Here is a 26547-nt window from a genome sequence, read left to right as displayed (position 1 = left end):
CTAAAAAAAAGAGGCACTCTCTTTTCAAGGCAGACTGATTGGCACAACAAATTTCATCTGTTCTTAAGCACAAGCAACTCTAAGATAAATGGGTTCAAGGATCTTCAATGTGAAGAGTGAATATCCAAGCGTATACTGGGAACACCTGACTTGGACCATGGATGCCTCACACAGATTTCTGAGGAGTTCGGACAACTCCGAAATCATCTTTTACAGGAAGAGACCAGAGAATTTGACTCAGTGTAAAATTGGCACAGGCAGAAATCTCCCCAATTAAAGATGCTCAAGCGCATTAGTTAAAAAGAGATTAGAGTGTGACTAGAGAGAAGTCTCAAACTCTTGTTATATACTTAAATTTCTCTCCAAGGATGGAACAACTGCTATCACCGTGCATGACTGGCTGTAGAGGGAGAGAGCGAGTGAAAGACTTAGAAAAGCACCTTCCCTTCGTAGTCCTCCCACTCTCAAAATGGTTCCCAAGGAAAACTACTGACAGACTAAGGTTAACTGCTTTGAAAGGGCTGTGTGGGTGGACCCATTGTCTTCAAGTTCATGCTTTTTCCTGCAGAAACTGCCAACAATTACGCCAAATATAACAATGGTTTTGCAAGGTGGATAAACGTCTTCCAGACTGAAAGGGAGAAGTCGTACTGTTGTTGTCTGTGCACAGACAGCTAAGCAGTGAAGAGCAATGCTAAACAACCACGATACCCCAGAACACACAAATACTGCGTAACAGTGACAGAAAGTGCTAGAATTCAAAACAAAAATTACCTCCACCAAATCGGTTTTGTCGTAGTCTTCTCTATGGTTGTAAATACACTGATTAATGACGCCATATACTTTTTCCAGGTGATAAATGTCAAATCCCTTCATTATCTCAGTGACAAAGCATAACAGTTTCTGAAGACAACAATGGAGCAAAACAACAACTTTAGAATAGTATAAGATCCTTTGAATATGCTTTATATGTTTTCGGAGGTTGAACAGTAACAATACAAGTGAGAGCCTACTTTTTCTTACGCTATTAAATAAAATGTAACACTTCAGAGAACAGATTAAATATCCCATGAGACTTCAGCAGGGAAAATGAGTTAATTTTTCATATTTCAGAGAAAGGAAAGGCTGAAATTTTGGACAATCTTTTACTACTAACCAATCTATCACATCAATGGTTGTAATTGCAAGTCGACTGCTCCCAAAGCAGCAGGGAATGACACGATCCTCTTTGTAGGACAGCTGCTGCCACAGCAAAGCCACTGTTGCATTTCATTAGAGAAGCATTGCAGCAGCACGGGGCACTGTAAAAAGGCTTCAGATCTTGTAGATACAGCTGTGCCAGCTGGAAAAGGAAGCACCCTTAGGTGATTACCTTTACCCACGTGTGCCATGCCTACAACTCTGCTGGCAGAACAGATTGCTCAAACGCCCAGAGCAAAGGTGGATTAGTTTGCTCAATCCTACCTTTAAATTCAGGGGTGGGTAAATAGCAAAGCGACTGCTTGTAGCAATCACCTCTCTCTCACACAGTCATTTCTATTACCAAAGATGCAGAGATGATAATCTCTGGCACAGCAACAGTGACAAGCTAGTGGCAGCACCTTCTTCCACTGCCACAGCTGTCCATTACCTGTGTGAGCCTGCAAGCATGTAGCTTTAGGGAGCAGCCATACCAAATGGAAATACTACTGCCCCCTGGAAATAATGCTGCTTATCATCTTATCAGCAAACTCTGCCTCCCTCACGTATATATATACATATATATATATATATATACACACACACAATATAAGAAATTCTAATACTGCACTTTCAAGGAATTTCAGAAAAGTAGTCACTTCTCCATGGCTAGCTAGTTTACGTCGACCTGCTAACTTCAGGTTTAAAATCATCACTGCAAGAAATAAAGATCCTTTTCAGGTTCTTAATACATCAAAGCATGAAAAAAAATCCCCAGATAAAAGCCCTCAAACCCATCATAAGAATTATGAATCATTAAAATGATATCCATAATAGTACTAGCAGGTTGTCAGCGTGGTATTTTAAAATTCAGCAAGGCCTTTTGTCTTAAAAATTAGGCAAAGAATCTGTCTCCTAAACTACAGATGACCAGAAGCAAATGGTAGCCTACAGAAATCTCCATGAGGTGTGGAAACTAAACAGTCACAGTGCATTACAGGCTGAATTATTTCACTATCTGTATGTCCTTCCAATTAATTGTTTTAATTGGCATTGGTTAACAATGGGCTTAATTTGCAATTTTACATGATGCAGGAATATGTCCTATTTGAGCATTAAAAAAAAGCTGAAATTAGACATACTTTGAGCTCATAGCGATCCACAATAACTATGTAGTCTGTCTCTGTAGGGACTTGTACAGTGTTCTCATCACTTATCTGTTGCTGGTCTTCTTCCCAAGAACGTTCAGGAGTCACCGCTTGAAATGCCCAGGAATCTGGAAGGACACAGATTTCTTCAGTCAGGTTTTCTGTTTATCTAGAATACAGTCTCAGTGAAGTATCCTGTACCTGCCAAACAGTCTCTTTCTACAAATACAGAGACAGAATTGTTATCGTCTTCACTGAGAAATACTTGGCTTCTCCCTTCTTTCCAGCTAAAGTCACTGCTCCATAAAAATTAGAAACTAAGACAAAAAAAAAAAAAAACAAACAAAAATACCCACAAACAAACCAAAAGCACTAATGAAAAGCTTAATAGTGGAAAAAAATAGTCATGTTGCCAATTCAGGTTAGGGAACACATCTTAGAGTACAACATTAGGGCTTAAGTCTCCTATTCCACATGTTACTCTGGATCCACGCATCTTGAAGTGCAGCTTTTTCACCTAAGCTGCTCGTTATTGGAAAGCACCTCGTACAATAAAAGAATGTCAGTGACTGCTGGCTTTCAGTTAGGTACCATTAGAAAAAAACAGACTTCAGAATGAAAAAAACAGCACCTACAGAAACATGTGGGCTTGGCTTGCACAATTAGAGGAGCAACATCATTACGGAATAAACTGTGTGATGATTTTTGAGAGCTGTAACAGAAAAAATAGAGTGAAATTGAAGGCTAAAGCTAATAAATAGTGCAATCCTCCTCAGCAAGAATAAGGTGCTAAAGGATCCGTTGGACTTCTCCCTTACCATTTGAACTTGGATTTTCATTAGTTATAGTTCCCCATCTTGGTGGGGAATATCCACAAAGCTTAGCACTTTCCTTTTCAGTGTTAAGTTTTACTTGACATATGTCAGAAACATGTTTGTCCACAAACTCTTCTTCATCACTATCGTTTTGGTCATCTGTTGGTACTCTGTTCTCTGTATGGAATTGAGAACTCTTTCTTCTCTTTGCTGCAGCATGCGCACAGTTGTTCCTTCTGCGCTTTCTTTCTGACGCACCTACAAAGAGACAGCATAAAAAAGTAATCCAAAACATAACCAAAAGAATTCTTTCTTCAAAATCCATTATCTTCATCTTACTTGACTGACAAGGAAAACAAAGGAACTGAGCTACCACTGCCTACATATGCTGAGAAAAGAGTTGAAAGTTAATGGGGTCAGTTTGCTATTAAGATTAAAAACAAGCAAACAAACCACACACACTGCTATGGAATTTCATTCACTAAACAGTCACTTTCAGGATTTTACATGCTGAGGATTCTTACTTTGGATGGGCAATATTAATACAGCGTGAGGTTATTTGATAAAGTCACTGTCTTACTGCATGAACTAATACAGATGAACATCATAAAAGCCTCTGGAAATAAGCTCTCCTTCGAGTCTGGTATCAAGCTGAAGACTTCAAAAGCTGAATACGTGTTTGGAAGAGATTAATTAATGAGACAATTTTACGGGAATATTCAAAGGAGAAAAAACGTGAAGACTTATACCTCGTATGCTTCCTGATTCGGTAAACCTTTTGTGAAAAAACAAACTTTGTGGTTTTGCCCAACATTCGTAGTATTCATATAGTATTGCAAAAGGATATGGGTGGAGTCCATGGCAAAATTCCCACTCTCACTAGTTAGACTTCCCTCCTTCAACTGGAAATCACAGTATGAGGTAGCTAAGATTTTAGCATTTGGGGAAGGGAGGGGTGGAGTGGGGGTAAAAATACCATTTTGCATAATTAAAAACTAGTTAAGTATTCAGAAACTGCCATCCACAACATTTTTTACCTCAAGAATTAGCAATTTAGGGGCGACTAAATGGCAATTGGGCCGTCAAAGTTTTTTTTTTTTTTTTTTTTTTTTTTTATATTGTAAACCAACTTTCTTTGAACTTTAATTCATAACTATATTGAATGAATGACCTCTGGATTTCTCTCTCACATTTTGAAGTAAATTTGAAAACAAAATACCTCTGGCATAAAGAGCCAGGCATCAGAGACACCTGTTGCGCCTCAAGAACAGAGAAGGTATGAATGACAAGAGCAGCTGAATAAAATGCAACTTACCATTAGAAATGGGTGTACTGGCATCTACAGGTGCCGCTGTCATCTCCTCATTTTCATTACTCTCTTCATCTGGTTTGTCGTCTTCAGTAGCAGGGTTCTGCTGTGGTGACTTGGTGTTGTCGCATGGAGCACATGCTGGAGAGGTGCGACCTTGCAATAAAGAATAGATACCAAAGATCTTCGTTGTGCATTTTCAGTTACAAATGCAGAGACAAGTCTTAAAATCCTTAGCGTTAAAGCACGTACCTCTTTTCTCACGAGATTCTTTAATTTGTTCACAAAGTCGTCCAAACTCTGTATCCATTTTGTCCCTCACCGTTGAATATGCGGTGTCTTGCAAAACATAGGCTCTGTGACAATCTGAAATTTTACAGACTTTAACTGAATGTTGTCTACCAACCAATGAAATTGTTTTGATCACAGAAAAAAAATGCTTTCTTCATAGGTTGGTTCCGAAAGGTTATCTCAGTGAATATTTTCAGCATAACAACATAGAAGTTAATTAAAACAAAAGCACTAGTTCCTTGGGAACATTTATATCACAATTCCATGCCCAAGTAGCAAAATGATAAAATATTTACAATGTGGTAAGAGATGTTCTCTGTGGATGTCCAAAATCATCTAATCCATCCAAAGTCTATTGTCCGCACACAGCATTTATCCATCTATACGTTTGACAGATTTTTTAAACTAGGGCTAAAAAGCACATCCTCACTTGTAGATCTTTGATCTGGGTAGTACTCTAAGGTATTGTTACAGATTAGATCGATGTCCTTCAGATAGTCTCCTGCAGCGGGGTACTGGCACGAGTCAATTTGAGTCAGAACTGTTGAAAGATCCATCGGCTCTTTAATCCTTGTGGCATAGTCAGGTACCTGCAGATCAAATACAAGCATTCAGAGGTTTTCTTAACCTTGCACACTGTCTACCAAAATTATTCTGAAAACTTTAAATAAACGACTTCCTAAAAACCCTGAAATTTGCGATGCATCAGAAGATGCTGAAATTAACCAGTTTGCTTCTCGGAAATGGAAGGGCTCTTTCAACTGGCATTAGAGCTGCTAGGAGACAACAAGAAGTAGGGAGGTCAGAAGCACGTACATGGTACAGAAGAAACACTGAGGGTGGGAGATTCATTTCACTTTGCTTCAGAAAATCACAACAGTGAAAGCTGAGTAAGCCATCCGACATTCTTTTTGCTGTCGACATTGAGGAAAAGGTGCATGAATTGCACCTGTGAAGTACGTATTGCAGGCATCTACTTTAGAATGAGATAACTGGGCCCAGAGGTGCTGATTTCTTCCCTCAGACCATAAGAGGAGCCTAATGACTAGTTCAGATGAGGACATACGTATCTGTCTAGATTTTTCACAGCTCAAGAACCTAGGAGAAAAGGGGAAGAAAAGCCAGTGGATGCCCACATGAAGAGGCCTTTGCTGATCCGCAGGTATAGTCAAGTTACACTTGTCTTTGAAATATACGCCCCTAGCTTAGGCTTATCTAATCAATTAAGGAGAAAAAGGGATCTAAGCAGCCAGTTGGAGGAAAAAGAAAACACACTGCACTTATGGTTGATTCCTCTTGAGGAGTTCCAGATGAAACAGAGAACAGGATCTCAAAACTTATTTTTACAAACTGCTGCTCCTATTCCTGTTCCCACAGGAACTGACAGTCCAATAAAGGGCTTTAGACTTCATTAAAGTAGTCCTGTAAGTACTGTTTGTAATTATAAGGAAAGATCTCTGTGCTTTTCAGTGCTGTGACATGCCTACATATCAAAGCCTTTTCACGAGCAGACTGTGTTGGCATTTGGACTGGCTTTTTAGAATGAAACCAGGGCTTTCAGTGAATAATCCGATAAGAGACATTTGAGAGTCAGCAGAAGTAAAAGCACTGCCTCTGCTTCTTGCAAAATCCTAATAGTGCAGCCCTAAAAACAAAGTTGAACCTTTCCCAAAACGCTGAGAAATACAAACACTGAGAAGTTACAGACACACACAGATCAGCACTAGTTTACCTTCTGTGGGTCAACGGGCTTTGCAAATTCCCCGAAACGTCTGTCAGTGGCAAGTCTGTGAGTAACGTCCCTCAAGAAAATTCTAAGTTCACGCAAGGTATCCTCCTCTTCCTCCTCCAGCATCCCTACTTCTTCCTCTTGTGGCTTCTGAGGCTCAGCTGGTGGTGCTACAGGCAGGACTTCCAATGTCCGATCAACTTCAATTAATCAGGAAAAATTAGCCAATTTACAGTACTCAAATACAAACATATGACAAAATTACTGACAGAAAATGACCACCAAAGCAAATCCCAAAGAGCTAGTAACTTCGATAGGAAAGTTTTAGATGTACTTCTTATATCCTCCTCACCTGTTTTCTTTACAGGAGGCTTAGCCACTTGATTTAGAATTAGGTCCTCAAAAAAAGCTGCTCTCTCTGCCCTACCAGGCAACTCAATATTGCACACTTCTCCAAATTCCTTATTAAATAATTTTTGGATCTAAAGCAGAAGGAGAAAAGACATTTCAGATTTAAGGCCACAAAAACTCATCTTCTATTCCAAAAAGACGAGTACCTTTTAAAATGAATAATAACCTGAAGAACACAAACTGAAAAAAGTTATCTTCCTGGCCTTAAATGGCTACATTTTCACAGGCCGGCATGGCAAATTCAAATATCACCTTTAAGAATCACCTGTAGAATTAAATCCTGGTGAAGGGATTGTACGCTACACTGATAAAGTAATGGCTTTCACCACATCCAACATCGCTTCCTTTGTATTTACTTGCATTGCTTTACTTAGAACCTTTGCCTTCCTTTACTTAGAACCTTTATGGCTATAGAGGGAAGAGAAAGGCTTCAGCAGACAAGTGAGGGCTTTTTGCTGAGTTTTTATTTCTCTACCAAAAGGTGTCTGAAGTAGCTAGTACCTCTACGTCTTCCTCCATTTTCAATTTCTAGTATTAAAAGGTAGGTAAGGAATTTCACTACTTATTTTAGAAGGAATTTAGAACCTGTACAAAAACTTCTGTGGGAGCTCAAGCACTTTCAAAGCAGTTGATAATAAACACGTCTAGGTAAGACCTGTTCTCTTCCCCCAATAACTGAGACAAAATAATCGGAATGAGAACAGCGTGTTCCTGTTTTGGGCACCTTCCCTTAATGTAAACTCTCAGAAGTCAATGAAGTTCTGCATGTACTTTTACTACAGTTTATTTAGGAATACAACTAGAATTTGATTCCAAAGTTACTTGAGCAGAAATTGGAACTCAGCTTTCCAGCTTGGAAAGTTTTGGCCTATATGAAGAAAGAAACTGATTTTTTTTTTTTAATCAAAGTGTTTCAATTCTCTACTAAATTGCATTATTAGCAGTTTACCCAACATAGCATGGAATGGCAGACTGTCAGAAGAAATCTCTTCAGTAAAAACATCCTCTTGTCATTTCAAGCACTGCATATTCTTGACTGAACCACTTTGTAGCCACCGGAATTATTGTATTAATTTATTATTTGCATGCGTGAGAAGGGGGTGAAAGTCACTTGCTTGACTCAGAAAAAACCTTAAGCAGATGCTTTCACAGTATTCTTTTTCTCTAAGCAAATTTTAAGTGATTTGTTAGGGTGCCTGAGTAATAACAGTAGGCATTTAAGAAAGCACAGCATTTTGATGTTGAAAGCATTCATAAATTACAAGAAACTGAAGAAATAGTAAGAAAAGTATTGACAAATACCTCTTCTGGGAGATCTGAGTGACGTACATCAGACGTAGCAAGCAGCAAAACTGGTGAAAATGCTGGAAGAGTTAGAGTTAGAAAAGTAAGTTTCAAGGCAGGTCCAACGTTGTCCCACCATAAACGGATATCTGGGACATAAATTATGCTTGGTGCTGTCTTCTGAGCATTTCGGATCAGCTAGTGAAAAGGAAAGCTTGGGTAAGAAAACTAAAACACGTAGAATAACCTGTTAATACATAGCTACATAGCCACCTGACTGCCCCATGAAATGAAACTATGTGAACAGAGTGGTAAGCATCCTTTCACATAAGGAATTTCTCTGTGCACCCTTTCAGATTACCAGTATTCGAAGAACTCTAGTCAGAAGTTGGGAAGGATATATTCAGGCAGTGGCTAGACACCGTAGCTATATGGCCACAGCCACAATCTTCGCATAACAAAGAAAGAAAATGTCCCTCTTATGGGACACATCAGTATTCAGTCGTGTAACATGTCTGTCCTTACTTGTATGGCTCTCAAATGTTCCCACTAAAGGTAAAAATATTTTAAGGTAGTGATGCCAAACAATAAAATGGATTTCCTGCCTAAAAATAAAAACACCAGATCTGTTTATTTTTTCTAGTTAAAACCACATCAGCGTGCAAATGAAGTGTTTTGTGAATGTTAATGCTTTTATTGCACATACTGCAACGGCACAAGTTGTGTATGTCTGTGTGAAAACAAAATAAACAGAAGCCCCAAACCTTGGTTGCCTTACTAATACAATTTAGAAGAAGGCTACAAAAAGTAGCGGACATGCAGTCTGATACAGAGCCATCTACTGGGAGCACACAGTCTTAGGAGGCAATGAGAACTACTTTCTGGATCCCAGGGAGATGAGCAGCATTTCTTTCCACAAAGAGATATTTATTAGCAACACCGCCCAGCTTCCTGAGCTGCTAGCAACATCATCACTGTAAAATTGGGTATGGAAAATGTGGACATGTACAACATCCAGATTGTTTGTGGTTTTGTCTAAAAGAAAAGGGGATTTTCAGACAGAAGCAAACATCCCAGCACATTAAAACAAGGCCACCTCCATTACCAATGAATTCTGCTCACCTTACTTGCAACTCGATTGATCCTTTACATACAGTCAGTGAATCTGATGAGAATAAAAAGAAAAAAGGTACCTGTCCGCAGATTTCTTCTGGCGGTGCGATGTTTGTAAGCAGAACAGAAAGGTCCAGGGTGTGAACGGGAAACTTCTCCAAAGCGTGCAACACCACGGGTGCCACGTAAGAAACCTGGCCGTACCCTTCTTTTCCTACTATTAGCGGACGGGGCCAGCGTGATGTTGGTTTGCAGAAAGCACTCCTAGAACAAGAGTTAAGAAAACAAGTTTATAAATGAGGTGCTGAATAGAAACACACAGATGTTCCAAGTAATTTTCCTATAGACTTTCTTTTCCCTCCCCAAATAATCCAAATGGTAGCGGTACATTAAATACATGTAAGATTTCCAGTTAAGTTATTCAGTCATTCCAATTGTTTCATCTTCTTCCCTTGTGTTTCCTATTCTTTACTGAACCAAGACTGCAAATTAATATCCCTGCAATCTTGCTTTACTACTAGGAAATACATTTGTGAGGAGCATTTGTTTCCCCACTACAATCAGGCTCTACCTTTGCTGGCTTAAATCAAAGATGCTAGAGACTTAGCCTTGCTCTAGAGGACAGAAAATCTTCTGGACAGCACAGCAATAAAAACTGAGAAAAATAACCGATCCAGCTGTGACAACATGATCTAACTTTCCAACTGTGGGCTTGCATGACTTCCATACTAAAATACCACAAGATTAACACAACTTGGTGGCTTAACAAATAAAGACACAATTCTCAAGGTGTTTTAACAAGCCATTTCTCAGTTTTCTTTCTGCTACATAATTCACCACTGGTTTAAGAATCCTGGAAAACAGAAGGGCAAAAGGTGGCAACACAAACCCATAAAGTTGGGGCATTTTAAGCTAAAAGGACGGACAGGACATTTATGTGGTCTTGAGTCTTTCAAAGAATGCCATGGATTAAGTCAACGTGTTCTGGTAGTCTACGGATCACTTTGGCTTAGGAAGAGAAGCCTGGGCTTTTCAGTTTGGTCATTCAGAGCAACTTCATTACAACTTTAGTCCCTTCACCCTTTCTTCTTGTGAATACCAAGCACCCCTTCAACACACAAACTTGATGTTACCCCTACTTCTACCACCCCTCGCACTTTTAACAGCTGGAACTCTTTACAAAGACTCAGCAGTCCTGAGAATTTAAACATAACAGGGATCTATCTTTCTTTACCTGCTGAAACAGAGGCGTTTTTTCTCTGGTCCGTCAGGCATTCCATCTTTTAATTCATCTCCAGAAACCAAGGATGCATCGTCATCACTGTCGAACATATCATCTTGTAAAATAGGATTTAAATGGTCTGAAAGACAAAAGAGGTTTGTTAGCTTTCCTGAATAGCCTTTGTCTCTTTCTCTTACATGAATACAGCTTCTAAATCAGTGCCAAAACCCTTTCTTCATTTGAGAGCTCACACTGAAAGCTATTTCCTAGAGTTCATCCCACCACAGATCTAAGGAGATGGCACAAGGCCCTACAAAGCTGTACTAAGTCCCACTGATGTGTACGTATAAGGTACGCTACTCTTGGTGATTTTTTTCTCCCCCTTAGAATAAAGGAGATTACAAACAATTTCCGCAGTTGCTAAATAGCTAAAAAAACAAAACAAAACAAAACAAAAAACAAAAAAACAAGACCATTTCTTTCTGGAGGAGGTTCCCACAATGAAAGCACGGGGATTAAGGATGTGATGGCCACAGAATTCCATTCATCTAGTAAATATCAATGCTAATTGATCTCACATGCACATGTATAGTACGATCCACAAACATTTAAATTAGGAGACTGGTTAAAAATGATGATAGCTAAAACAATATTTAGCTTAGACCAGTTATACTTGTCTCCTGGTCCTGACATTCTTCAGAAAGGAATTAGAAACATTGACCTAGAAATGCTTCCCCTCCAAATATCTGAGTTTTGATTTTTTAAAGAAAAATAGGTGCCTTATACTTCAAACCTCAAGTCAACCTCTACAAATGCTAATTATCTTAGCTGCCGTCAGAAGCAGGATGCTTCAGTAGAGAACGCATTGTCCTTTACTGTGTATTGAGTCATTCAGAGCTTCCATTTGACATTTCAGTTTCGAATCCAGAATAAAACCTATGCGTTATCTTCCAGACATGCCCAAAAGAAAGACATGCACATGCAAATAATAAAATTCTACCATCATTATGTCTGAAAGGTTTAAGTTGATTGCACAAACCACAAGTTTTTCTTTTAGCAGAATTATAAAGAAGTGGATGCTGTGGTTATACCTTGCTGTCGGTCCTCCTTTAGTGCAAGCTGTGCATGCGGGAAGATCTTCTGCACAACTTGTAAAATATTCGCTACTGATCTTTTAAAAAGTGGCTTGAAAATGGGTGATAGTGCTTGTCCGGGTGAAGCCACGATCCTGTATGATGCCGGAACAACCTTCTTCAGAGCCATGAAAAAGTCCTTTGCTTTTATTTTAATAGAATTAACGTCTAGTAGCAACTTCTCCCTACTTGCATAAATCTGAGGATAGCATCGGCATAGAGAGCACAGCGCAGCTTCAGTACATAAAGATTTGATATCTGCACCACAGTATCCTAACAAACAAGAATCAAACGTTACATCAGTCAAGGCCCAGGTTTACAACATGCAACATGTAAAGAATTTGTAATGCCAAAACCAAGCAGGTTAACAGGGAATTCAAAGTGCTACTGCTCTGCAGGGAAGTTTCATGTTGCGCAGTCTGATATCCTGCACTTATGCAGCTGAAGCAGACTCCTCATCAAAAACTATACTCTTGAGGAAGATGCCCCAGAACCATTTAACGTTCTCAGACAACAAGAGGAACGACAACAAAGAGTAAATAGATGAAAGCATCTAACTCTGATTGCTATGAAGGCGTGCCAGCTCCCTCGTTGGCTAGTTGTGCAGCAAGGCACAAGAGCTTGGGTACTGCCTGGTACAAGCTAAGGTTCTTTACAAATTGGTCACAAGCAAGAATCCATTTTGGTTTCAGTCTTACCAATGCATTTCTCAGCTAGTTCATCAAGCAACATGTCCGGTGGCTTAGGGGTCCAGTCACGAGTATGAATCTTGAAAATTTCTTTTCTAGCCTGGAAGTAAATCATTGCATTTTAGCTTGTCCCAAGTTTTCCTTAAAAATACCAACAAGAAACAAACAAACCAAAAAGCAAACAAACAACAACAACAAAAAAAAACAAAACAAAAAAAACAGTCCTCCCTCAAAACCCCTCATCTATTAATACGCTTTTCTTACTTGCTCAACTTTCAAGTATTTTACAGTTATTTAATATACACTCTGCATTTTCAACCAGGAAATTGAATATTTCTTATTTGTTATACTGAACTTTTTCTAGGAACCTACAATGAAAGAAAAGGCATTTATAGCTTCAATAACAAGTTTCCAAACTACGAGACCTAATGACCCAGAGGAAAATACTGTAATGAAAAATTTATCCAGAAACATTTCTTTGTTGTCCAAAAATCTTCTCTAAAACTTAGCAAGCTTTCATTGTGACAGTCTCATTACTTCATCACATTTGCTTTTCAGGCAGTAAATTCACAGAAAGCACTTCTGGCACAATGCTTCAAATTGCTACAATTACTATAAAGAAGAAAATAATTATGACTCAAACTACTACCACCGATCCGGGGCACAATCAAATGCAAACACGTCCCCTATTCATTCATAAGTGAAGGATTGAGACCAAAAACACAACTTCATGATGAAAACACCCAAGTGGACTAAATAATTAAGCAAACAGGTACAACTTCAGGAATGAAAGGTTTGATTATAGAACTAACTACTTGGTGGTATTATCCTGACCATATATATCCAGTACCAGATTTGCCCTCCATGGAACAATGCAGTGTCTCCACATATCACTCTTTTGTTCAAGTTGTCAATTATTTTTTTTTCCTATAAAGTTGGACTTTGCCATGGTAGCACTAACATTGAATTTAAGTTCTCACCTCTTTATTTGGCAAGTTGAAGAGGAACTCTCTGCCAAAGCGTCCTGGTCTTCGTAAAGCAGGATCTATAGAATCCAGTCTGTTGGCAGCTCCGATTACCACGATCTCCCCTCTGTTATCTATGCCATCCATAAGTGTCAGAAGAGTTGAAACAATGGAACGAATAGAAAAATATAGTTTTTATTTACTGGTTCAGTAAATTTTGTTACATTCCTGTGAGGAATGTTTTAACAATTCCAATTCGTGTCCATAAATTCGTGTCCATAAAAAAATAAGTCTGTAATAATGTAATAATTCTGTTTGAATCCTGTCTGCCTCTGGGCCCTGCACTGGCAATTTAATTCTTGAACCACAGATGCAGTGTGCCCCAGTCTCCCCCTCATTCCAGTCAGTTTATCACGTCTTCAGAAAACACTCCTTAAATTTATGAACCTGTTTGCTTTTGTTATTCCTGACTTCTAGTTCTAACAGTTACAGTTTTTCTTTTCTGTCTTCTTCGAGATTGATTTAACACTGCTATAGATGTTATGTAGATGACTGTGAATAGCTGGGAAAGAATGTTTTAATTGCTCATGAGTCGTCAACCTGTTTGGGAGTTTCAGAACAACTGATAATAACCGGTGACTGCTGGTGACTGTTATGAGATCCTTGGTATCTGGCCAGGGGGGCCAAGAGATTAAGAGGAAGAAAAAGAAGCTGAAGGACGGTTGGGAGACAAGACCTGCGGAGAGTGTACAGAGAGTGTTCCATAAACTTGGAATAGTGCCAAGTAAGTACAAAGGGTGAGAGGAAGACTACGAGCCTTCAGCATGAAAGACCCCTAGAGACCCCCAGAGGAGACTGATGCGCATGCTCCAGTAGGAGGAACCGGACCCCGGAAGCTAATTATAATAATCTATTTTTTTAGAAGTAGTAATGAATATGTATTAGTCTAGGTGCATAAAAATCAGCTGCTTGATGTAACTGGGGTGCGTCCTGGTGGAGCGGAGACTCCCGGTGCACCCAGTGCTGTTTGCTTACCTCTATTCCTTTATATTACTTTAATAAATCCTATTTTTCATTTAATCCTAAATTGAATCCTGAGCCATTTATAACAATTTGGGGGCTCGTCCGGGATGGCTAGAGTTCCTGAATTCTGATTTAATCTAGGAGGGGCGCCCCACCATTTGGTGGCTCCTGTTTGAGTCAGATCGGGACTAATGCCATCCTGAACCTGAATAAAGGTAAGCAAAGAATTTAATTTTTTTTGAGCTCCCTTGTTGCCGGCTGTTTTTTGCCCGTAATTCTGCGCGCGAAGATCCGGACGAAGACGACAGAGTCGTTTGGATACCGTTCGGTTGGATTCCGGTGTCCGGGATCAAACCGGACGAAGACGACAGTCGTTTGGATACCGTCTGGTTCGATCCCAGACAAAGACAGCAGAGATGCTGGTGGATACCGTCCGATTGGAGTCTGGACGAAGACGACTGATTCGTAAGATACCGTCCGGTTGGGTAAAGGTACGGTTGCCAGTTTTTGTGTGAGAGTGTAACTGAGACTTCTAAAGTCAGCGTGGAGGTCTTTTTGTTTTCTCGCTGGTTCTGATCTCCTGTCGGGGGGGCTGGGCTGGTGAGAAGAGGGATACGTGGGTGGGTGATAGGTCCTAAACCCCCTGCAAGACACTCTCACCGGGCAACCAAGGGCTGTGGGAATTGCCACTAGTAAAATTCCCGGATGGGTCAAATAAAATCAAAGACCAAGGACCAGAAAGGGAGCGAAATACCAGATATACCACCAGAAAGTCCATTAGGAATAATGATTGGAAATTGGAACAATAGGGGCCCCAGAAAAGGGAAAAATAAATTAAAATTGGTTCAGTACTGTATGATGGAATGGCCAAAAAAACCTTTAAGACCACATGTTTTCTGGCCTGTTTTTGGATCTTTTGATGATTGGATTTGTCAGGCTTTGAATATATACGTTAATTTAAAAGAACCTTTCTGTCAGGAAGAAAGTGAGTACGCAGAATTGTGGATTAGGACTTCACGTCCAGCCTCAATATTTGCACTAAAAACAAAAACAAAGGAGGATTCTGGAGGAGAGGAAAAGCAGGAAAAAGAAAAGAATGATGAATGGGAGCCGTTGGATAATTTACCACCTCTGGGTCCTAATAACACCCTCCCGGCTCCCCCTCCGGTACCGGTAGTATCTCCGGCAGTGCAGCCAAGGCCCCCGAGGCCTCTGCCTCCACTACAAACAGCACCAGAGTTAGATCTGCCTCCGGCTGCATGCACAAGAAGTAAGACTGCCGTATCTGAAGAAACCTCTCTATATCCATTAAGAGAAGTACCTCTCGGAGGCAATCAGGGAGGTATTGGGTTTGTGGCAGTCCCTTTAAACACCACAGAGGTGAGAACTTTTAGAAAAGAGATGGGGACCCTGTTAAATGACCCTCTCGGAGTAGCCAAAAAACTAGATCAATTCCTGGGTCCTAACACTTATACCTGGGAAGAAATACAATCCATTTTAGGCATCTTATTTACTGCTGAGGAAAGGGGAATGATCAGGCAAGCTGGAATGAGAATTTGGGAAAGACAAAATCAAGCAGGACCCCCAGGAGATCAAAAATGGCCAAATGTGGATCCCCATTGGGACCACCAGCAACCCCAGGGGAGACAAAATATGAGAGATTTGAGAACAATAATTATACAAGGAATGAGAGAAGCGGTTCCACGAGGAAAAAACATTAATAAAGCATTCAATGAACACCAAGGAAAAGAGGAATCTCCAACAGAATGGTTGGAGAGATTAAAGAAAAGCCTGCAAATGTAATCGGGGATCGATCCGAATACAGCAATTGGAACCGCACTCCTTAGAACACAATTCGTAGCCAAATCCTGGGGGGACATAAGAAGGAAATTAGTAAAGCTAGAAAACTGGCAAGAGAGGGGATTAGAAGAGTTACTTAGAGAAGTGCAAAAAGTATATGTCAGGAGAGATGAGGAAAAACAAAAAGCAAAAGCCAAGATCTTTGTAGCAGCAATAAAAGAGAGTCAGAAAAAGCCCTTGTCAGGAGAGAGGGAGAAGAGAAGAAGTATCGAAGAAGCCCCTAGAGGTCAGCCGTCTCAAGGGAATTCAGCGACCCCCGCTTGTTACTATTGTCAAAAGAAGGGACATTTGCAGAAGAATTGCCGTAAGCGGGAACAAGACGAGAAAATGTTTAAAGAAGAATAGGGGTGTCAGGGGCTATATCTTCTGGGGACTTCAACATCAACAGAGCCCTTGATAAAATTATTAATTGGTCCCCAAAAAGAAGAAGTACTATTTTTAGTAGACACAGTAGCTGAAAGATCCACTATTCAAAAACTCCCAGAGGGAATAAAAGAAGGGAAAAATTACACGTCTGTAATAGGGGCAAAAGGAGAGCCTTTTAAGGTTCCTGTTTTAAAAGATGTGGAAATAGAAACTGATCAAAAGATTTGTCTTAATGATTTACTTCTGCTCCCTGAAGCGGAGTACAATTTACTGGGAAGGGATCTGATTTTAAAATTAAACTTAAGCATTCAAAGTCAAGGGGATAAATTGCAAATTAAATTATACACTTTAACACAAAAAGATGAAGAGGTTATTAACCCTTCAGTGTGGTATAAGGAAGGGGAAATTGGAAAAATGAGAATGGACCCCATAAATGTGCAAATAATGGATCCACATCGTCCTATTCGAATTAAACAATACCCTATTCCAATGGAGGGTCGAAGGGGATTAAAACCCATAGTTGATAGACTTTTGGAAGAAGGGACTTTAGAACCATGTATGTCACCTCACAATACACCCATCCTCCCTGTAAAGAAATCGGATGGGTCATACAGAATGGTACAGGATTTGAGAGCTGTAAATCAGCGAACAATCACTAAATTCCCTGTGGTAGCAAATCCTTACACTCTGCTGAGTCACATCTCTCCCAAATATACTTGGTATAGCGTAATAGATCTAAAAGATGCCTTTTGGACCTGTCCTCTAGATGAAAATTCCAGGGATTATTTTGCTTTTGAGTGGGAAGAGCCGGAAAGGGGACGAAAACAACAATTAAGGTGGACCGTGCTACCACAAGGTTTCACTGAGTCACCAAATCTATTTGGTCAAACTTTGGAGAAAGTTTTACAAGATTTTACATTACCTGGGGAGGTAAAGTTGTTGCAATATATGGATGATTTATTAATAGCTGGAGAGACTGAAGAAGGAACCCGAAAAGCTACTATTGATTTGCTAAATTTCCTGGGGGAAAAGGGATTAAAGGTGTCTCGATCAAAGTTACAATTTGTGGAACAGGAGGTAAAATACTTAGGACACTGGTTGAGCAGGGGAGAAAAGAAATTGGATCCTGACAGGGTATCCGGGATCCTCTCCTTAAGACCCCCACGAACTAAAAAGGAAATAAGGCAAACATTGGGATTATTAGGATATTGTAGACCGTGGCTTGAAAGCTATAGTGAGAAGGTTAAATTTTTATATGAGAAATTAATTGATGATCAATTTAAGTGGTCCGCAGAAGATGACCAAAAATTTGAAGAAATAAAAAAAGCATTAATACAAGCACCTGTACTAAGTCTCCCAGATCTAGAGAAACCCTTTTATCTCTTTGTGAACACATCAAACCAGACAGCATATGGAGTCCTTACTCAAGAGTGGGCAGGAATTAAAAAACCCGTGGGGTATTGTTCTAAATTACTTGATCCAGTAAGTAGAGGGTGGCCTGCTTGTCTTCAAGCTTTGGTCGCTACAGCATTATTAATAGAAGAAGTGAGAAAGATTACTTTCAGTGCCCCCTTAAAAGTGTACGCTCCACACAATGTCAGAAGCCTCTTACAACAGAGAGCAGAGAAATGGTTAACAGACAGTCGGATCCTAAAGTATGAAGCTATACTAATTGACTCTCCTGATTTAGAACTGAAGGTAACTTCTGCTCAGAGCCCAGCACAATTTTTATTTGGAAAACCATCAGAGGAACTACAACATAATTGTCTGGAGGTAATCGAGACCCAGACTAAAGTAAGACCTGATTTGAGAGATACTGAATTAGAGAAGGGGGAGATACTATTCATAGATGGTTCCTCCAGAGTAGTAGAAGGAAAAAGAAAATCAGGGTATGCCATAATTAATAAACACCTAGAATCTGTGGAATCAGGCCCCCTGAGTCCATCGTGGTCAGCTCAGGCTTGCGAGCTGTATGCTCTACACAGGGCCCTGGAGCTATTGAAGGGAAAAAGTGGAACTATATATACAGATTCTAAATATGCATATGGAGTGGTTCACACCTTTGGAAAGATTTGGGAGGAAAGAGGTTTAATTAATACGCAAGGGAAAAATCTTATACATCAAGAATTAATAAGGAAAATTTTAAAAGCATTAAGGGAACCTAAAGAAATAGCAGTAGTACATGTAAGAGGGCACCAGAAAGGATTGGAATATCACACTAGGGGAAATAATCTAGCAGATAAAGAAGCTAATAAATAAATTAAAATTGGTTCAGTACTGTATGATGGAATGGCCATGAAAGTCACATGACTTTCTTGATGCCGGAACAACCTTCTTCCTAGTAGTCATTCAAAAGTGGGAAAAAAATAGTCTACCAAGTTGTTTTTTTTTTTGGTTTGATAATAAATCTACAGACTGGTAAGTCATCAAGCACTTCAAGACTGCTTGAAATAATCTCTACATTAATAGAAAAGGAGTACTGCACACTTCTGCTCAGAAAGAAAATCACGGAAAATGTAAACTTTGATTTTAGCTGTTGAATTTGTTGCAGTGAGATCTTCCTCATCGCATGATTCTATTTGGATTTAAACCATAGTATCTATGGAGAGACCAAGATTGGGACAAGAACAGCACAGAATTCAGCATGAAGCCAATCAGGAGCTCAAGTTTTTGTTCTTTGTATTCAAGTTGATCCTTCTCTTGCTGGAAGGACCTGCTTTTTGACTCTCCTTCTCTTCACTAGGAGCATGTTCCCTCTTGCTTTGGTAATGCTCTTTCTCAGTGTTTTTCATCTCGTCCTTTGTAGTCATTCAAAACTGGGAAAAAAATAGTCTACCAAGTTGGTTTTAAGTCACCAAGCACTTCAAGACTGTTTGAAATAATCTCTACATTAATAGAAAAGGAATTCCTCAAACACACTGCGGCCGCCTACCTTTAATACACTCGTTGGATGAGACGGAGCTGTATTTCTTGCTTTCGCCTGCACTGGAAGGCTTCCCTTCCTTGTAAGGTTGTTTACTGCTCTCACTTCTGCATTGCTCACATGAAGAGCCATCTGGAGGATGGGATTCTTCCTTCTTCTCCCGCGTTCTCTTCTGGAAACGAGGATCTAAGTGTTCCAAGGAGCCTTTCACTTTCCTGGTGTTTCTCTTTTTTCTTCTTTTTCTTCTCCTTTTTCTTCTTTTTTTACGCTTGCAATTGGCATTGTCACAGTGGAGTGCACAGAAACACAAATCGTGAAGTCTGAAAGAAACATGCAAGTTTAAAAGAGAAAAAAAGATGTGGCACTTGTTGCCTATATGAAACTTGATTTATTTTACCACAGGTGATGATTTGCAGCATGTCAGCTATTTTGTGGTGCTTTGTGCACACACAACTTACTTTAGATGTAGCAAACTTAAGCCCTCAGATTGAAGGACCATAGGTCCTGGTTTGTACATAGATCATTAACAATGGCTAGCTCTGGAATACGTGCAAGCAGAAAAAAACTTTTAACCTAATCCAGAATGGTGTACGGATGTGTTTCCAACTATGTGGTCCAAAGCTAGTGCTCTGACACAATTCAGCAATAGCTTTCCTATCTTCACCGATCAACCTAACAACATGATCCCCAGCCAGCTGATGCTATCTAAGTAACTTAGAAACTACCAGAAAAAAAAAAAAAAAGAAGAAAAAAAGAGAAGAAAAAAAAAGGACTGAAAAAAAAAAAAAAAAAAGGAATACATGAGAAGCACCCAGAAAAGAATTAGGATAAAAAATGAGGAGTATGCTGGAATCCTTGCTTACTTGGAATCCTTCTCTCCATGTTTATCCTTAGACTTCTTTTTCTTCTAGAACTTGTGATATTTTTGCATTTTTTTCACCACCTAAAAGCTCGTTTTCTATCTTTCTGTCTTTCCTTTCTATTTCACTTTCACTACCTTCTGCACGGGTATATTTTCTTTTTCTGTTTCCTTCTGTTTCATTTTTCTGGCGACAGTTCTCCAAATGAGCTGACACAGGTGGAAGCGCATGTCTTTCACGAGAATGTCTTCCAGAATGTTGCTGAGATACCGAGCAACGACGCAAGTCTGCTCGGGGTGTGCTAAAGCGACGTACATCTTCATCTCTCAAGAGGGAACCGTGAGGCCATCCACTTTTGTAATGATAATGCTTATGTGACCTGCCGTAGTAAGTTGCAGTCCATTTGTCAAAGGCTGCATTGCCGTGAGAGAACTTTCTCTCTCTACTGTCTCCTGTCGCATGAGCTGAATAGTAATCATTGTAATAGCTACATCTTTCCCATCTCCGTGCTTCATCTCGATAGTATCTTTCTCTGCTCCAACTTCTTTCCCCTTTGGATCGGTAATATCTATTGCTACCTTGTTCTGATCTTCCTCCGCTGCCAGATCTGTACTTTGAATATTTGACTGCTCTTCTGCCATTCTCAGGGCTGTTTCTTTCACCAGGGAAAGATCTGCACCTGCTTCCCTCCCAGTGCTCCTGCTTGTGATGCTTTTGCTCAACAATTTCCACGCTCTGAGAACACCTCCTCTTGCTGGAAGGACCTGCTTTTTGACTCTCCTTCTCTTCACTAGGAGCATGTTCCCTCTTGCTTTGGTAATGCTCTTTCTCAGTGTTTTTAGTCTTGTCCTTTCTACCTTGGCATCTCTCTGCAATAGATGAGGAGGAAAGCTTTTTAGAGCTACATTCAGTGTCACGCTTGAGAGAGGAAGTTCGCCGCAATTTCTCACCACGCTCTTTGCCGTACAAAACGTTTTCTTTTGAAATGAGGTCACGTTCTTTTGAACTTCTTGGTTTCTCCTTGTCTCCACCATCATCACGTTGGTACTCTGCGAGGTATTCATCGTTCCCAGTAGATTTCAGAGGATCCGTGACACTGCACAAAATAAAATCACATTTCTCACTTCTGCTGAAGGATGTGAAGATTAAGAGTAAAACCTTCCAAAGGCAAACAAACAAACAAAAACCTCCGGACTACAGGAACACTCGCAAAGATATGCCATTTAGAAACCTCTCCTGCGATTAGGACACCTTCTCCAGCTCCCAGAGAAAGTGCTTTTTCCCCTCTTGCTTCTGAAGCCATTGCACTACAAAAGCAAACGTATCTGTCTGGGGCCATATTTTGAATGCCTCTCTGATTCCAGGGAGGGCTATGTTTCGGGTTGCTCAGAAAGAGCGAACACAGAGGGTCCAGTTGCATGTGGGGCTGTGTGAAGGCTCCCCTGGGGAGTTCAATTGTACCAAAAGCATTCCTTTGGGGAACTTTTTGATGGGCAAAAGAAACTTTGTACGCGTTTTCTGGGGCTCTCTTTTGAATTAGTCTCCCATGCCAGGTAGGGTTGTGTTTCGTGTTGCTCAGAAAGAGCAAATACAGAGTGTCCACTTGCATGTTGGGCTGCGTTAAGGCTCCCCTGGGGAGTTAAGTTGTACCCAAAGCCTTCCTTTGGGGCACTTTTGGTTGGGCATAATGGACTTTCTACACTCTTTATGGGGCCCTCTTTTGAATTCCTCTCCGAATCCGGGGAAGGATATTATTGGGTTTGCTCAGAAAGAGCGAAGACAGAGGGTCCAGTTGCATGTGGGGCTGCGTGAAGGCTCCCCTGGGGAGTTTAGTTGTACCCAAAGCCTTTCTAAGGGCACTTTTGGATGGGTGAAAGGGGCTTTGAATGCATTTTCTCGGGCCATATTTTGAATTACTCTCCCATTGTGAGTAGGCTTATGATTCGGGTTGCTCAGAAAGAGCGAAGACAGAGGGTCCGGTGGCATGTGGGGCTTCGTGAAGGCTCCCCTGGGGAGTTCAGTAGTACTGAAGGCCTTCCTTTGGGGGAACTTATGGATGGGCGAAAGGGTCTTTGAATGCGTTTTCTGGGGCAGAATTTTTCATTCGTCTCAGATTCCGGGTAGGGCTATATTTCTGGTTGCTCAGGAAGAGTGAAGTCAGAGGGTCCAGTTGCATGTTGGGCTGAGTGAAGACTCCCCTGGGGATTTCAGTCATACACAAAGCCTTCCTTTGGGGCACTTTTGGATGGGCAAAAGGGACTTTGTATGCGTTTTCTGGGGCCCTCTTTTGAATTCCTCTCCCATGCCGGGTAGGGTTATGTTTCAGGTAGCTCAGAAAAAGCAAACAGAAAGGGTCCAGTTGCATGTGGGGCTTTTTGTAGTCTCCCCCGGGGAGTTTAGTTGTACCCAAAGCCTTTCTAATGGGGCACTTTTTGATGGGCAAAAGGGGCTTTGAACGCATTTTCTCTAGCCATATTTTGAATTCCTCTCCCATGCTGGGTATGTCTATGTTTCTGGTTGCTCAGAAAGAGCGAAGACAGAGGGTCCAGCTGCATGTGGGGCTGCGTGAAGGCTCCCCTGGGGAGTTCAGTTGTACCCAAAACCTTGCTTTGGGGACACTTTTTGATGGGTGAAAGGGGCTTTGAACGCATTTTCTGGGGCCCTATTTTGAATTCCTCTCCGAATCCGGGGAAGGATATTTTTGGGGTTGCTCAGAAAGAGTGAAGACAGAGGGTCCAGTTGCATGTGGGGCTGCGTGAAGGCTCCCCTGGGGAGTTCATTTGTACCAAAGCCTGTCTAAGGGCACTTTTTGATGGGTGAAAGGGGCTTTGAAAGCATTTTCTCGGGCCATATTTTGAATTACTCTCCCATTGCGAGTAGGGTTTTGATTCGGGTTTCTCAGAAAGAGCAAACACAGAGGGTCCAGTTACATGTGGGGCTGCGTGAAGGTTCCCATGGGGAGTTCTGTTGTACCCAAAGCCTTCCTCTGGGGGCACTTAAGAATGGGTGAAAGGGGCTTTGAATGTGTTTTCTGGGGCCCTCTTTTGAATTCGTCTCAGATTCCGGGTAGGGCTATGTTTTGGGTTGCTCAGAAAGAGCGAAGACAGAGTGTCCAGTGGCATGTGGGGCTGTGTGAAGGCTCCCCTGGGGAATTTAGTTGTACCCAAAGGCTTCCTTAGGGGCACTTTTGGATGGGCAAAAGGGGCTTTGAAGTCGTTTTCTCGGGCCATATTTTGAATTCCTCTCCCATGCCTGGTAGGGTTATGGTTCGTGTTGCTCAGAAAGAGCGAAGACAGAGGGTCCGGTGGCATGTGGGGCTTCGTGAAGGCTCCCCTGGGGAGTTCATTTGTACCCAAAGCCTTCCTTTGGGGGCACTCTTGGATGGGCAAAAGGGGCTTTGAACGCCTTTTCTGGGGCCCTATTTTTCATTTGTCTCAAATTCCGGGTAGGGCTAGGGTTCGTATTGCTCAAAAAGTGCGAAGATAGAGGGTCCAGTGGCATGTGGGGCTTTGTGAAGGCTCCCCTGGGGAGTTCACTTGTACCCAAAGTCTTTCTTTGGGGCACTTTTGGATGGGCAAAAGGGACTTTGTACGCGTTTTCTGGGCCCCCCTTGTGAATTCCTCTCCCATGCTGGGTAGGGCTATGTTTCGGGTTGCTGAGAAAGAGTGAAGACAGAGGGTCTAGTTAAATGTGGGGCTGTGTGAGGTCTCCCCTGGGGAGTTCAGTTGTACCCAAAGCCTTCCTTTGGGGGCACTTTTGGATGGGCGAAAGGGGCTATGAACGCTTTTTCTCGGGCCCTCTTTTGAAGTCGTCTCCAAAGCTGTGTAGGGCTATGTTGCGGGCTTCTAAGAAAGTGAGAACAGAGAGGGTCCAGTTGCATGTGGGATTTCATGAAGGTTCCCTGGGGAGTTGAGTTGTACCCAAAGCCTTCCTTTGGGGGCACGTTGGATTGGCGAAAGGGGCTTTGAAGGCGTTTTCTGGGGCCCGATTTTTCATTCGTATCAAATTCCAGGTAGGGCTATGTTTCGGGTTGCTCAGAAACAGTAAACAAAGAGGGTCTAGTTACATGTGGGGTTGTGTGAAGGCTCTCCTGGGGAGTTTATTTGTACCCAAAGCCTTCCTTTGGGGCACTTTTAAATGGACAAATGATGCTTTGAACTCGTTTTCTCGGGCAATATTTTGAATTCCTCTCCCATGCCTAGTGGGTCTTTGTTTTGGGTTGCTCAGAAAGTGCAAAGATAGAGGGTTCAGTTGCATGTGGGGCTGTGTGAAGGCTCTCCTGGGGAGTTCAGTTGTACCCAAAGACTTCCTTTGGGGGCACTTTTGGATGGACAAAAGGGGCTTTGAACTCGTTCTCTCGGGCCATATTTTGAATTCCTCTCCCATGCCGGGTAGGGCTTTGTTTCGGGTTGCTCAGGAAGAGCGAACACAGAGGGTCCAGTTGCATGTGGGGCTGTGTGAAGGCTCCCCTGGAAAATTTAGTTTTACCCAAAGTCTTTTTAAGGGCGCACTTTTGGATGGGCGAAAGGGGCTCTGAACGCCTTTTCTCAGGCCATATTTTCAATTCCTCTCCCATGCCGGGTAGGATTATGATTCGGGTTGCTCAGAAAGAGGCAACACAGAGGGTCCAGTTGCACGTGGGGCTGCGTGAAGGTTCCCCTGGGGAGTTCAGTTGTACCCAAAGCCTTGCTTTGGGGGCACTTTTTGATGGGCGAAAGGGTCTTTGAATGCGTTATCTGGGGCCCAATTTTTCATTCGTCTCAGATTCCGGGTAGGGCTAAGTTTCGGGTTGATCAGAAACAGCAAACACAGAGGGTCCAGTTGCATGTGGGGCTGTGTGAAGGCTCCCCTGGGGAATTTAGTTTTACCTAAAGCCTTTCTAAGGGTGCACTTTTTGATGGGCGAAAGGGGCTTTGAACGCCTTTTCTCGGGCCATATTTTCAATTCCTCTCCCATGCCTGGTAGGGTTATGATTCGGGTTGCTCAGAAAGAGCGAAGACAGAGGGTCAGGTGGCATGTGGGGCTTCGTGAAGGCTCCCCTGGGGAGTTCATTTGTCCCCAAAGCCTTCCTTTGAGGGAACTTATGGATTGGCGTAAGGGGATTTGAATGCGTTTTCTGGGGCCCAATTTTTCATTCGTCTCAGATTCCGGGTAGGGCTATGTTTCTGGTTGCTCAGGAAGAGCGAAGTCAGAGGGTCCAGTTGCATGTGGGGCTGTGTGAAGGCTCCCCTGGGGAGTTCAGTCATACACAAAGCCTTCCTTTGAGGCACTTTTGGATGGGCAAAAGGGACTTTGTATGCGTTTTCTGGGGCCCTCTTTTGAATTCCTCTCCCATGCTGGATAGGGATATGTTTCGGGTTTCTCAGAAAGAGCGAACACAGAGGGTCCAGTTGCATGTGGGGCTGCGTGAAGGCTCCCCTGGGGAGTTCAGTTGTACCCAAAACCTTGCTTTGGGGGCACTTTTTGATGGGCGAAAGGGGCTCTGAACCCATTTTCTCGGGCCATATTTTGAATTCCTCTCCCATGCCAGGTAGGGATATGTTTCGGGTAGCTCAGAAAAAGCAAACAGAAAGGGTCCAGTTGCACATGGGGCTTTTTGAAGGCTCCCCCGGGGAGTTTAGTTGTACCCAAAGCCTTTGTAAAGGGGCACTTTTTGATGGGCAAAAGGGGCTTTGAACGCATTTTCTCTAGCCATATTTTGAATTCCTCTCCCATGCTGGGTATGTCTATGTTTCTGGTTGCTCAGAAAGAGCGAAGACAGAGGGTCCGGTTGCATGTGGGGCTGCGTGAAGGCTCCCCTGGGGAGTTCACTTGTACCCAAAACCTTGCTTTGGGGACACTTTTTGATGGGTGAAAGGGGCTTTGAATGCATTTTCTGGGGCCCTATTTTGAATTCCTCTCCCATGCCGGATAGGGTTATGTTTCGGGTTGCTCAGGAAGAGCGAAGACAGAGGGTCCAGTTGCATGTGGGGCTTTGTGAAGGCTCCCTTGGGGAGTTCAGTTGTCCTCAAAGTGTTCCTTTGGTGGCACTTTTGGATGGGCAAAAGGGGCTTTGAAGGCATTTTCTGGGGGCATATTTTGCATTCCTCTCCCACGCCTGTTAGGGCTATGTTTCGGTCTGCTCAGAAAGAGAGAACACAGAGGGTCCAGTTGCATGTTGGGCTGTGTGAAGGCTCCCCTGGGGAGTTCTGTTGTACCCAAAGCCTTCCTTTCGGGGCACTTAATAA

At 41.9% G+C, this 26547-nt stretch overlaps 1 protein-coding gene across 1 annotated transcript; it reads right to left on the bottom strand.

The window, feature by feature from the left end:
- Positions 1 to 263: 263 nt before the first annotated feature.
- Positions 264 to 20643, bottom strand: LOC137865661 (ATPase family AAA domain-containing protein 2-like). The gene is made up of 17 exons (XM_068700893.1): positions 20458 to 20643; positions 15483 to 15566; positions 14567 to 14908; positions 13304 to 13468; positions 12333 to 12423; positions 11593 to 11907; positions 10514 to 10640; positions 9360 to 9543; positions 8185 to 8364; positions 6824 to 6953; positions 6475 to 6671; positions 5173 to 5332; positions 4704 to 4838; positions 4458 to 4607; positions 3146 to 3400; positions 2322 to 2455; positions 264 to 903 (listed from the first exon to the last, which is right to left on the bottom strand). The coding sequence occupies exons 1-17, from the start codon at positions 20641 to 20643 to the stop codon at positions 487 to 489; spliced, it is 3252 nt and encodes a 1083-aa protein (XP_068556994.1). The 3' UTR covers positions 264 to 486.
- Positions 20644 to 26547: the final 5904 nt, after the last annotated feature.

Source organism: Anas acuta, chromosome 16 (genome assembly GCF_963932015.1).
Source record: "Anas acuta chromosome 16, bAnaAcu1.1, whole genome shotgun sequence".
NCBI classification, from domain to species: domain Eukaryota; kingdom Metazoa; phylum Chordata; class Aves; order Anseriformes; family Anatidae; genus Anas; species Anas acuta.
The sequence above is the reverse complement of the archived record's forward strand: the minus strand, read 5'-3'. Positions and strand labels throughout refer to the sequence as shown.